This window comes from Oncorhynchus mykiss, chromosome 8 (assembly GCF_013265735.2).
Source record: "Oncorhynchus mykiss isolate Arlee chromosome 8, USDA_OmykA_1.1, whole genome shotgun sequence".
Taxonomy (NCBI): domain Eukaryota; kingdom Metazoa; phylum Chordata; class Actinopteri; order Salmoniformes; family Salmonidae; genus Oncorhynchus; species Oncorhynchus mykiss.
The window spans coordinates 62,656,455-62,670,901 of record NC_048572.1 but is presented as its reverse complement, the minus strand read 5'-3'; the positions used below and the strand labels follow the sequence as shown (position 1 = coordinate 62,670,901).

Sequence of the window (14,447 nt, the reverse complement as noted above, 5' to 3'; positions counted from 1 at the left end):
AATAAAAAATGAATAAAAAATTCACAAATTATAATACATAATTCACAAGTGATAGGCTAATATTGTCACTCATCAGACTATTCTTGATTTAATCTTCTCTTTACATACACTAAATAATATATGTGTGAAATTTGTTTTGATTTAGAATGGACCATTATCATGCACCTGTCACGAAACAGGGTCAGAGGAAAAAGTAAATGTCATCTATGTACTTAAATAACGAATGGAGGACGCTTTTCCCGAGGTTCATTTTCATGCCAGCCAGGTAGGCTATACTCCTGTTGTAAAGATTAGCAATGTACTTAATATTAGAAAAGTTGAGAAATACTTCTCGCAGGCCTAGCCTATAGAAAGCTGATGGGATCCTCCTCTTTTTAAGAGAGGTCATCACTCTGTTTTTTCGTGCAATTGCATAGCCTATAGAAATGTTGCACAACATGAGCTTAGGGGCTCTAATGAAGTGTTTGATTAGATTTTCAATTACATTTGCATTGATGTCCGAGTGATTAGAAGGACAATAGAGTGCTGAGTACCAGGCAGTTAGCAAGTTTAGTAGGCTACTAATGACCATCAGCAGCATCAGAGCTTGGAGAAGCCTAATTACGTGACTAAATGGTCACGTGGAATTTGACTCCCTTCATGACTCATGACCGCCGGTGTGGCAGTAATAATGTCACTGCAACAGCCCTAGGTATGATCATTAAAGAATACACAGTATGTGCTCAGCTATGATGTGGGTGTGCCCCTTGGGTCAATACTGGGGCCCCTCCTGTTCAGCCTGTACATGAATGATCTGCTTTCTGTCTGTACTGGGTCTGAAGTTCAAATGTATGCAGATGATACCGTGATATATGTGCATGCAAACAAGCTGCACAAGAACTCACTACTGTAATGGTCAAGGTTACAAAGTGGCTCAGTGACTCATGTTTGCATCACAATGTAAAAAAAAAGAGGGCAACTGATGCTACTGAGACAGATGCCTATGTGTCAGGGGAGAAGCTCCAGGCTGGTTCTGATTTTAAGTACCGTGGCATCATACTTGATTGCAACCTCTCTTTTAAAAAGCAGGTGAAAAAGGTAACTAAAATAACAAAGTTAAACCTAGCTAATTTCCGATTCGTACAAAAAAAATTGACTACAGAGGTAACAAAACTGTACTTCAATGCTATGATACACCCCCACTTAACATACTGCTAGACTAGTTGGGCCCAAGCTTGCTGTACAGAATTAAAAGCCATTCAGTCAGTCTACAAACAGGCTCTCAAAGTGCTCGATAGAAAGCCCAATAACCATCATCACCATTACATCCTCAGAAAGCATGAGCTTCTGAGTTGGGAATATCTTGTGCAATACACTGTCTTGTCCTCAAGATCCTAAATGGCCTGGCTCCCCCTCCACCTAGTACTTTTGTTTTAACAGAAAACCCAAACCCATGGCAACAGATCCACAAGGTCTGCCATGTGAGGTGACTGTATAGTTCGCTTAAGAAAAATGCACCTTTTGTCAATCTGCTTTCTCTATGAGAGCTTCCCATGTCTGGAACGCACTGCCATCAGACACACACAACTGCACCACCTATCACACCTTCACAAAAAACATAAAGATATGACTTAAGCCCAATCAGACTTAATCAGACATAATCCCTAGCTGCATATTGCAGCTCTCCATGTTGTCTGTTCTCTGTAGTTTGTGAGGTGTGGAAACACTTTGTTGCTTTAGGGTATTTTGTTTTGTTGCTTTTTGTGCTATGCTCCGTCTGCGTGCTACGTGTTGCTTGTCCAATGATGCTCTGCATATTTGTCTGCATTGTTATTGTAATAGTTTTTAATAACCTGCCCAGGGACTGAGGTTGAAAATTAGCTGGCTGGCTAAAACTGGCACTTTTACTGAAATGTTGATTAATGTGAACTGTCCATGTAAAAAAAATGTTTTACTCAAACTCTTGAGAGATTCAGAATGTGAAAATGTATTCTCATGAAAATGAAATAAATGTGTAATCTATTCTAAATAAATATTTTTATTATCAATAGTAGAACTCTCAATTTGCTTAAAACAACTGAGAGAATATAAAAACATTACTAGCTTAAAAGTTTTGGGATTCTCAGCAGGACTGTCTTAGCTTTTTCTAAACATAGTTTAATTTGCTGTATAATTATGTGAGAATTTGTTTGATTGACAGACTCAATACTGTGCCATCGGTTACCAGCTGGAAGAGATACACACAAAAAATACTTTAGCCTTCGAAACTATAAACATAATAATACTTAATTCAAAATGTTTGTTTAGATTACTCTAACTGAATTTCCTCTTCCTTCCATCATTCCTTCCTGCCCCTTAAATTGTATAACATTACAAACTTAACTTTAAGGATCTTCTATCATTAATCTTTTTTACGTAGCGAGACAATCTTCAAGTTCAGGGGCTTGTGCTTGCATTAATGAATGGGTCACTGCAATTCTGCTTGCCCGATGGACCTTAACTGATCTGGATGACATTTGAGGTGCAAGAGGAAATAGTAAATCCGTTAAAGGGTGTGAGCAGCCATAAAACAAGGTATTATTGGGCACTTAAACCAGAAGTGCAAAGGTCTGAGGGGGTGCCCAAAGGAAAACTGTTGGTAATGTTGTAAAGAACGTCTTGAGCCCGGGGCCCGGCCGGGACAATTATTTCAGAATTTCTTATGTGATATTTTTTAATTGAAAGTATGAAATCTTCGTTGTTTGAGTTATTCCTTCTGATCACCTAGTACACAAATAGAGATATCAAACTGTTATAGTATATCAAACAGCAAATATGAGTTATATATGGACTGTTTACTATTCACTAAGTGTACAAAACATTAAGAACACCTGCTCTTTCCATGACAAAGACTGACCAGGTGAATCCAGGTGAAAGCTGTGATCCCTTATTGATGTCACTTGTTAAATTCACTTCAATCAGTGTAGATGAAGGGGAGGAGACAGGCTAAATAAGGATTTTTAAGCCTTGAGACAATTGAGACATGGATTGTGTGCCATTCAGAGGGTGGATGTGCAAGACAAATTTTAAGTGCCTTTGAACGGGGCGTGTTAGTACGTGCCAGGCGCACCAGTTTGTGTCAAGAACTGCAACGCTGCTGTTTATATTTCATGCTCAACAGTTTCCGATGTGTTTTAACAATGGTTCACCACCCAAAGGATAGCCAGTCAACTTGACACAACTGTGGGACGCTTTCGACACCTTGTAGAGTCCATGCCACAACGAATTGAGGCTGTTCTGAAGGCAAAGGGAAGGTGTTCTTAATGTTTTGCAAACTCAGTTATCCCAATACACCATAGACATTGTAAAATATATATATTTTGAAGATCAATTAAGCTATGCTAAATGTAGGCTATTGTGAGGGTTATAGTATTTTCATGCACATTTTAGTGTTATTTAACATTTAAAAAAATATTGTATCTGCCTCCTCTTCAAAATGTGTTTCTTGTTTTACTATAGGTTGGCCAATAGAAAATAAATTCCTTCTGTATTGCTTCTGCTTCCGTCTGCATCAGATTTCTTAAAGCCATACTGTTAGTTTCCCAGGAAACTCAAACCTTTTAATTCCCATCTGAGACGGGAATTAGTAACCCTGACTGTACACCAGCAAGAAGGAGCACTGGGATGTTTACTAAACACTATACCAGCAAAATATGTGAACTTCAAATGTATAAATAGGAGGAGAAGCAACACATACGAGACTTAGGGTTCTATTCAATCTGTATTGCTGATGTGTAACAGATTGTGTAGATCAAAATGTTAAAGTCATTTCCGATTGAGCTGCATTTACCGTGAATGCGGTCTCCGCTAACGAGCTGTAACGCTGAACTTCCGCTATACGGATTGAATAGAGCCCTTACACTATTTATTATTTCAGGAAGAACACTGGCAACCTGTCAGAGAACATTGGGGACTTGTCTGAGACCTTAATCCAATGTAAACAGTGACTGATACAGCGCATGAGCCATAAGAGTCCCTAAGAGATTATTTCCTACCACACAAAATCTCCTCATATAATATTCAATCATTTTTTTGTATTCCACAGCTTCTCAAAAATATATGTCTTCTTTCATGCAGTAGCGTAGGCATAACGATATTCCTCTCTCCATATATACCAGAGGTACTCAAGTCTTAACCTACGAGGTCCGGAGCCTGCTGGTTTTCTGTTCTACCTGATAATGAATTGCACACACCTGGTGTCCCAGGTCTAAATTAGTCCCTGAATAGAGGGGAATAATTAAAAAATGCAGTGGAAGTGGCTTCGAGGTCCAGAGATGAGTTTGAGGGATCTATACCATAAATAAGATCCCAACATTAAGGGAAATGGAAGTTGCCGTGTGATGCCCTTTGCTGTTTTACCAATGTTCTGGAGCATTTGTAATACAAAGGTTTTCCAATACTGTGACTACACTCCCTTTGCATTTAACGGGCATAATAGAGGTGTTCCTGCAGAAATAAGATCCCAACATTAAGGGAAATGAAAGTTGCCGTGTGATGCCCTTTGCTGTTTTACCAATGTTCTGGAGCATTTGTAATACAAAGGTTTTCCAATACTGTGACTACACTCCCTTTGCATTTAACGGACATAGTAGAGGTGTTCCTGCAGAAGGAGTAACTCTGTAAAAGGGTGGCTCCATGTGTGGTGGATGGTGCAGAGTAGTAGGTGTTAGGGGGTGCTTGTTGTTCCCTCTGCCTCTGGGCCAAAAGAGAACTAAGGACATGTGTTTTGACTTGCAGGAGCTCACCTGCGGCTGAACATGGAACACAGGGAAACTCATCCATTATGGATGTTGAAGCAGAGCAACAAAGGAGACTGTGGTCACCTTGTGGAGGAAGAAGCACACCTGTTCTTATCATGGCAGTTTGAATGGCCACTAGGTGAGGGAAATCCCTATCCCCTTCTGGTGACAAAACTGATTTTGGTGCAGTTCAGTGAACCTGCATCTCCATGAGATTAAACCCCAGTTATAGCTGGCCTCTTTTCAAGCCTCAGGTTGGACTGCATTCATCCAAGAGCTTTAAACTGTTCCATGGTGGGCCTGGTGGTCTGGCAATGAACTGTGCATGACAGGTCAAGCTGCTGTGTAGAATCCTGGCTTGAATCGTCTGCCATCGAGCCATGCTGATGGCTGCGGCGTATGGCGGAACAATGGAAATGGCTCAGTGACATGTGTGGGGTGGGGAGAGAGTGGCGGTTAGTGGGAGAGAGAGTGGTGGGGCTGTGTCTCGGGGCAGCACGTATCCTCAAGGAGCTGACGAAGTGCTGCAATGCTGGATTTATGAGGCGGCCCTCCAACTGAGCGACAAGCTGCAGCGTGCGAGGCCGGAGCGGGAGCACAGCGCAGCAGCCATCTGTTGCTAAGTCTGTCCTATCTGCATGCTAATCCTTTCACACCTCCATAAGAGATTTGTGACTGTATTGTCGAGCAGCTTTTAGGATAAGGAGATAGCAAGGGGAATAAAACAAGGACACAACGGCCAGAAGGATGTTAAATTTAGATATGGAAGAAAATACGAGGTGGGAAATAAGTTTTCCGGCGGATAATTGTTGCATAGATAAATAAACTGAAAGAATTTGAAAATGTTTCAGTCTACCTTTTCATTGTGTACTAATGCATGCAAAACATGCAGAGGAGACTCAAGGTCAGCATATGATTTGACATTCAGTAAGTGCCTCTACAATGTACCTAGTACCTGCTAGAATAATTGTTCTAATGCTGACTAATCATTTGTTAAAATGTTTAGATGTACTTTGCATTAAAAATCTGTCATCCATCAATGTAGCTGTTCAGTACAAACCTTCCATTGTAGCATGTCCACATGTACCAAGAAATGCACCAAGTTCTGAAGCCTATATTAGAGCAGCGCACATAACTGAAAAGTAACATCCCTGCCCAACATCTTTATCAAACAGCACAATAAAGCACTCTCCATTCCAACCCGAGCCCCACCCAACCAGCACAGTACCGTACCATGACAGAGATGTGAAGGATGCGTAACTCTTCCTCGGCAGAGTCGCTGGCAGGGTAGTCTGTGGCGGACAGGCCGGGGAGGTTCTGGCTGCCATCTTGGTGGTGGATGTGAAAGAGCAGTGTGCCATTCTCCATCCACTGCTGTCGCCATCGCACCAGAGGAATGTCCTCAGAGTTTCCTGTGATCTCTGCCAGTCATACAGGACACACAGATAAAAGGATGAGTGAATGCTTTTTCAAATTTCAACATTTCCATTTAAAATCTCATCATATGAGTGAGCGAGGAGTATGGACCTGGGTTAAGAAGCATATTATGATGAATTATTAGTGCATAACCCTTTGGAAAATCTTATGTGCTTTTACAAATATCCATTGCATTATTTTCCAGTAGGGTAATAACTATTACCCTAGTACAGTATCTATTACCCATATAGGGTAAATCCATTTGATAGCACCCCTTTTGAAATGAACAAAACCTTCAATACATATTTGCCTATTGTAGAAGTGCTCCGAAAGTTACTTTTTGGACCTGAATGCCAAAACATTTAAGAGATAAAGGTGGTCAAAGTTGACCTATTATGAATACCCCATGTCTTCATCACTGGAAAAGATGAACAGTTGAGATTAATATAATTAAAAGCTTCCAAAGAAGGTTGTGAAACTATTTGATCATTTATTGAGAAAAAAAATGTTCACCTTAATGTCAATTATCTAAAAGCACTGTCACGACCTGACGATAGAGAGCTGTTTATTCTCTGTTGGTTGGGGCGTGATAGTGACTAGGGTGGGTCATCTAGGTGATTAATGGTTTATGTTGGCCTGGTATGGTTTCCAATCAGAGACAGCTGTTTATCGTTGTTTCTGATTGGGGATCATATTTAGGTAGCCAATTCCTCATTGTGCTTTGTGGGATCTTGTCTACAGATCCCTGTGTGCACACCAGTAGCGTCACATTTAGTTTGTGCTTTATTGTTTTGTTTGGTGAGTTTCGATTTATTAAAATATGTGGAACTCTACACACGCTGCGCCTTGGTCCAATCATTATGACGAGCGTGACAAGCACGTAAACTTTTTCAGATTCAGATTTTTCATACTTTGGCTAATAAATGTACTAACATTTTAATAAATGTAAACTTTCAAATGGTACCACTTTGACTTGAATGGGAATTATACTGTCAATCCTCCATAGGAAACCTACTGAAATCAAAGAAATATTGATAATAGACATGACCATTTAAGTTGACATTCAACGGTGGGTGGACCAGTGGCCATCTTTGTGGTAGTAATTAGAAGTAAAAATGGTTGTCACGTTGGTAACAATGATTCGGGAGACAAGCGCAGGAACACGTAATATTTTTGTTGCAGCTGCCGAAATTGCGCCGACACCGGACGGACCAATCGCCTTTTTGGGGATATTCGGAAGTTTGGATGAATGAGGTGCCCAAAGTAAAATGCCTGTTACTCAGGTCAAAAGCTAGGATATGCATGCATATAATTGGTAGTGTTGGATGGAAAGCACTCTATAGTTTCCAAAACTGTTGAAATAATTTATGTGAGTATAACATAACTGATATGGCAGGCAAAAGCCTGAGGAAAATCTAACCAGGAAATGGTTTTTTTTGGGGGGTACTTTTCAATTGAATGCCTATAGAGTATCTAATGGGTTAGGACCCTGATTGCAGTTCCTATGGCTTCCACTAGATGTCAACAGTCTTTAGACATTGTTTCAGGCTTGTATTCTGAAAAATGAGGAAGAATGAGACCATTTTGTAAGTGGACTGTAGAATGAAGCAGAGCTGGTTTTGCACGCGTGACCGATTGCATGCCCTTCGTTGTTTTTCCTTTCTATTGTGCAAATGTCGGTTGAAATATTATCGATTATTTAGACAATAGACAACCTGAGGATTAATTATAAACATCGTTTGACATGTTTCGACGAACTTTACCGGTACTATTAGGATGTATTCTTCTGCATGTTGTGACCGCCTTTGAGCCAGTGGATTACTGAAAAAAACGTGCCAACAAAACAGAGTTTTTGGGATATAAAGAGGGACTTTATCGAACATTTATTGTGTAACAGGGACTCTTGTGACTGCAACCAGATGAAGATCATCAAAGGTAAGTGATTAATTGTATGGCTATTTCTGACTTTCGTGACTCCTCTACTTGGCTTGAAAAGGTTTGTATGCTTTTGTAAGCGGGGCACTGTCCTCAGATAATCGCATGGTATGCTTTTGCCGTAAAGCCTTTTTGAAATCTGACACAGTGAATCTTTAAGCCAATGTATAACACTTGTATCTTTTATGAATGTTTATTATGAGTATTTCTGTATTTTGAATTTGGCGCTCTGCAATTTCACAGGATGTTGTCGAGGTGGATCGCTAGCGGAACGCCTATCCCTAAAATTGAATGGTCAATTATTCTGTCACGCTGGTATGAAGAGATTCGGGAGACAGACGCAGGAATGCGTATTTTTATTTTTTTATTAAGCCCCAATTTACAGCGTGCCATGTAAAGGCACTGGGATGAAGACCAAACAAACACGTATACAAAACAAGGGTTGAAACCCAAACAAAAGAGCGAGGAGTACCACGAATAAATAACACACGCACACAATGATTATCACACGGGACGAGACCTGTAATGATCTGCGCAATCCACAATGGCACGAAAGCCAAAACACACAGCACAGGTGTCGACCAACGGACATTGTAACAATAATCGACCCCCCCATGGTGAACAAAGGTCACATACATACAAATACAATCAGTGGGAATAGGGGCCAGGTGTGCGTGATGAAAGTTCCAGAGAGATCCGTGACAATGGTATACCAGCTAAATTGCTTTGGTCTAAACAGGTATTCCCCAGGGGTACATGCCATGCTGTCAAGGGTATGCTAAATAAAAATGTAATTCACATTTAAAAAATACAAATAAAACATTATATATATATTTTTTTATTTTTCACATTTTCAAACAGTACATATTTTCCAACGGGGCTATACATTTGGGTGAGGGTTATTTCTCGCCTGAGTAGACTTGTATCACTGCCAAAAATAAAATTTAACCCTCTAGTGTTCAGCGAAATGACAACACAATGTCAAATACAGGTAGCCTAGTCAAATAATTAAAATCCAATCACATTAACCGTTACTCTAAATTTTAGAAACAAAATAAGAGAATTTGAAAAATAACCCATAAGAGTTTTTTGAGCGAGACAAAAGACGACTTTCGAGCAGTAAGACATGTATAAAAGCAACAGATACCATTAATAAGAAGGGGCTAGAAGCGTCTTACATGGTGAGATACTGAATGGTTAGGACAGGCAAGCCCATACTATTGTGGAGGACTTAATCATTCATGCTGCCGCGGACATGGCTGGGACAATACTGGGGGGAAAGGCAAAAAAAACTATACAGACAATGCCTTCATCAAACAACACTGCATCACAACGCATCAGTGACATGGCAGGAGATGTTTTGAAACAGTTATCGCTTCGCATACAAGCCAGTGAATTATGTGCATTAAAGCTGGATGAGTCAACAGACGTGCAGGCCTGGCGCAGCTCCTGGTATATGTCCATTACGTTTATGGGGGGTCAGTTAAGGAAGACATCCTCTTCTGCAAACCACTGGAAACCAGGACAAAATGAGAGGATATTTTTAAAGTCTTGGACAGCTTTGTGACATCAAATGGACTTTAGTGGTCAAGATGTGTTGGTATTTGTACTGATGGTGCAAAAGCCACGATATGGAGACATAGTGGAGTGGTAACGAGCGTGCAAGCAGTTGCTCCCGATGCCACTTGGGTACATCCCCCGAGAGGCTCTTGCTGCCAAGTGAATGCTTGAAATACGTTTTGGACACTACAGTGAAAATTGTTAACTTTGTTAAAGCAAGGCCCCTGAACTCTTGTGAATTTTCTGCATCATTCAATGATATGGGCAGCAACCATGTAATACTTTTACAACATACAGAAGTTATTGTTATCAAGGGGCAAAGTATTGACATGTTTTTTTATTGAGAGAAGAGCTTAAAGTTTTCTTTACTGACCATAATTTTCACTTGTCTGACCGCTTGCATGATAATGAGTTTCTCACACGACTGGCCTATCTGGGAATCTGGGATTTCAAGGACTCTCCGCAACTATATTCAATGTGTAGGACAAAATTGAGGCTATGATTAAGAAATTAGAGCTCTTGTGGACTGAATTAACAGGGATAACAAACAGGTCTTTCCATCATTGTATGATTTTTTGTGTGCAAATTAACTCAAGCTTACGGACAATGTCAAATGTGATATAGCGAAGCACCTGAGTGAGCTGGGTGCGCAATTACGCAGGTACTTTCCCGAAACAGACGACACAAACAACTGGATTCGTTATCCCTTGCATGCCCTGCCTCCAGTCCACTTACCGATATCTGAACAAGAGAGCCTCATCGAAATTGCAACAAGCAGTTCTGTGAAAATGTTATTTAATCAGAAGCCATTGCCAGATTTTTCGATAGGGCTGCGCTCAGAGTTTCTTGCCTTGGCAAACCAGACACTGATGCCCTTTGCAACCACGGACCTATGTGAGAGTGGATTCTCGGCCCTCACTAGCATGAAAACAAAATTTGGGCACAGACCTGGGGTGTGTGGAGACTCTCTCCAATACAACCCAACATTGCAGAGCTATGCGCATCCTTTCAAGCACACCCTTCTCATTAAGTTATTCACCATTTATTCACCATTTTTTCACCAGTTATTCACCATTTTTGATTAACAAATAAGGTTTTATATGTAAGAAGGCTAAATAAAGAGCAAAATGATTGATTATTATGATACTATTGTTTGTGCCCTGGTCCTATAAGAGCTCTTTGTCACTTACCACGAGCCAGGTTGTGACAAAAACTCACATTCATTCTTCTGTTTAATAAATGTATTGAATAGGTTTGTGTGTGTGGCAGACTTACAATGATGGCAAAAAAACAAAAACATTTGAGAGTGCGCTGACCCTGGTGCTAGAGTGGGTACGCAGCTGGAGGTTGAATGTTTCAAGGGGTACGGGACTATAAAAAGTTTGGATACGTCTGGTCTAAAGGAATAGGCCCATTATATGAATTTGTTTCTGGAATTGAAATGGCATCCACCCAAATGGCATCCACATGTTGTGTCTCAATCGATGGCCGGCACAACACAACAACCTCAGATGATGTAGAGAAGGGCCTAAGCTACAACATATGCAAATATAAAAAATAAAAAATCTGAGTTGACACGTCTTTAGAAAATTGACGATGAAGGTAAAATACATTTCATAATTGTTATTCAAAAAATTATAAAATAGTTTGACAACCCTGTTTCTAAGCTTTAAAATAATTTCAAACTCAACTGTTTCTATGTTCCAGTGATGAAGACATGGATGTCTCCATGGTATGGTGGGGTATGCAAAATGGGTCAACTATAAACACCTTTATCTCTTGAATGTTTTTGCATTCAGGTCCAAAAAGTGACTTTCTCACCACTTCTTCCAAGGGCAAACATGTATGGAAAGTTTTGTTTTAATCGAAAGGGGATGCAGTTGAATTAAACATGGATTTACCCTACAGCTACTGTATACACTGAAACATTCAGTTCCTTAATTGTGATCTAACTGTGAATGCTTTTAATTGCATGAGTGTAGTGTAACTAGGTTTATCTGACACATACTGATGCCACTGTGCCGCAGCAGAGTGGGACCTCCCGGTAAATACAATTTAGGGGCTGGCTTTAACCTACATACAAATTATCTGACAAAGTGACAGGACATTTTTACAGCAGAGAGTTCCCTCCAGGGTCTGGTTCAGCATAAGAATGTTATTAATGAGTCCATCGCCTCTCAGCATGAGGCCACGAAGGCACCAACATAAAGAATGGATTAAAGTAATGTGATTACGGCACAGTATTAGTGTACCACTATTAGCAGAGTACCTCATCTTAATGCACCATGCAGCCTTAGATCACTAAATCCACCATCTCGGTTGGTTACAGTGTTTTGGAGGGAAAACAAGGCATCTGATTATCTAAAACCCATCCTGGGATCTTTGTATCAACTGCATTATTGATTCTATGAATTATACATTAATAATCATCAGATGAAAACATAGTGGCATTTACTGTGAGGTTATTCCCATTTATTGGAAAATAATCTAGAAATCAACACATAGTATTTCAGTTATGAACACAGAACTGCATTAATGCCATATTGCATTTAGCAAATATGCTTCAGTGAGAAAATGATATTGATCGGGTAACCAGAGGTCATATAGACAAAGATGATTTATTTCGGGATTCTCAAGACTCTAACTTAGAAATACTTATATCTTATTTTTTTTACTTTTGGATTATGTGCATATTGATATTGCATTGCTAAATATTGCTACACTGTTGGAGCTAGGAGCATAAGCATTTCGCGGGCACCTGCGATAACGTGCAAAACTGTGTACACCCCCATTACGCTTTGATTTGATTTTGATTTGATTTGAAATAAATGGCCATTAAGTGAATATAAAAATCCTAGAGCTGTAAACATGAGAGAGTAATTTCAGTATAAGTATTCTAATGTTAAAACATGGAGGCCGTCTTCCTGACTGTGTTTTAACACTTTAGCTGATAGGTTACACTGACAATTTTGTGACCGTTGTGTTCTGTAGGTCTCTAATTGGTACACTTAGCAGCTGACAAGTAAACCAATTAATCAAAATAATCCATTTAGATAGGGTGCCATTTAGCCTGGAGCATATTCTGAAATTAAAACTAAGACAGTGATAACACATTTCATGTGTCAATAATCTTTTTGTTTTCTCAGACCTTTACTCAAGCAAAGACTTGCTTTGAGCTTTGTTCATTTCACACAGTTTGTGGTTGCTACGGCAAAGACACATTTGAAGATTTTTTTTTAAAGATTATCACCAGGCAATCACAGGTAACACAGCTATGGTTGAGGGAGGTTTTCACCACCGACAGTACAGTAGGTCTGGAGCTGCATGTGTTAAAGGAGGCATGTTTCCCAGGGGGAGAGAGTGCCATATGGAGAGAGCTCTAGTCTGTTTGTACTGACTTTAAACAGCAGTGAGCTAGTTGCTGGAGAGAGAGGCCAGAGAGATTCAGCTCACATCTCCCTGCAGTGTCAGAAGCTACGCTCTTACTTTCATAGCTCCTGTTTACACCAGTAAAAGGGATTAAAATATATTTCAGCTTCTGGCAGAATATGTATTTTTTAACTCCCTACATTGGGAAGTCTAAGGATAATAAACAAAAAATGTCAAACTCTATGCACCTCCTTAAGCTATAAATATGCTAAAAGGCCATATTTAAACCTTGATGTAGAGTACAGAATCTTAACTATCAAAGACACATTTCAATATTTTAGAGAGGAATTTTGGTCTACGATTTTAACTAGCCTACATTTGTAAAACATGAAAATGCACAGTAGTGCTTTCTGATTACAGTAAAAATAGAATATTCTAGAACTGCATTTGGAGCAATTTATTGTGTTGTTCTACATAGACAGTCACATAATCATATCATTGAAGCATAACAAAGTAGACAATCAACAGGGGGTAGGCCCAAATTATGTGAAAATAGTACGCCTGTCGAAAAACGAAAGAAAGCAAACATTCTTCACAAAAATGTATAGACCAATACGTTCGCAGTTCTATATAGATATTCACAGCTGAATGACCTTGATGGTATGTGGAAAAAAAGGAAAAACATATTTAGAAATTGAAACACACAATGTTCACGAGAATAAAGTACATATCCATAGGCAGCCCACTGCTCGTTTCAAGGTATGTGTCTATTGACTATGCCAATTTTCTACATGAATAGGAATAAGAAACTGAACAATCAATCAAAGTCAGTCTTATTTTAACAAGCTATCCAACACTCCCCATATTAAATGGGATGGCTGGCAAATTGTAATTTGTTAAGAGTTTTACAGCAATGTTGAATATTTCATGTTGGATGATTAGGCATGGGATATCACTTAGAGGACAGGAAAATGGACAACTTCAAGGTGAGGAGATCACAGTCCTTGTCTGGAGTTAATGCAAAATACATGGCTTGGTTTGATGGTTTTATCATGATCAGGAGCTCACATTGTGATTCAGCGTTTGACTTCAGTAAAGGGGGGGGGGGACTTGGCAATGACAACTGATCAAATAATATTTTACACTTGAACAGCGGCAGATTACAACAACAAAAAATATTTACATTTTAGTAATTTAGCAGACACTTACATAGAGCGGCTTACAGCTAGTGCATTCATTTTTAGATAGCAAGGTGAGACAACCACATATCACAGTCATAAATACATGTTTTACACAATAAAGTAGCTAAGCAACGTCAGTGCCAGAAAGAAAAGACAAGTGCGAGTGTTTTTTAAGACGTTTTCTTCCATTACAAAAAAACAGCGATAGTTGTTTGACAGGGTATACCTG

At 39.6% G+C, this 14,447-nt stretch overlaps 1 protein-coding gene across 9 annotated transcripts in view; it reads right to left on the bottom strand.

Annotated features, from left to right (window-relative positions):
* LOC110530308 (astrotactin-1) overlaps positions 1–14,447 on the bottom strand; it is a 260,365-nt gene that overhangs the window by 210,708 nt on the left and 35,210 nt on the right. For all 9 annotated transcript variants that reach the window (XM_036985947.1, XM_036985946.1, XM_036985940.1 and 6 more), the window contains exon 2: positions 5,991–6,178. In XM_036985947.1, the coding sequence (XP_036841842.1) occupies positions 5,991–6,178 (188 nt within the window). The remainder of the gene's footprint in view (positions 1–5,990; positions 6,179–14,447) is intronic.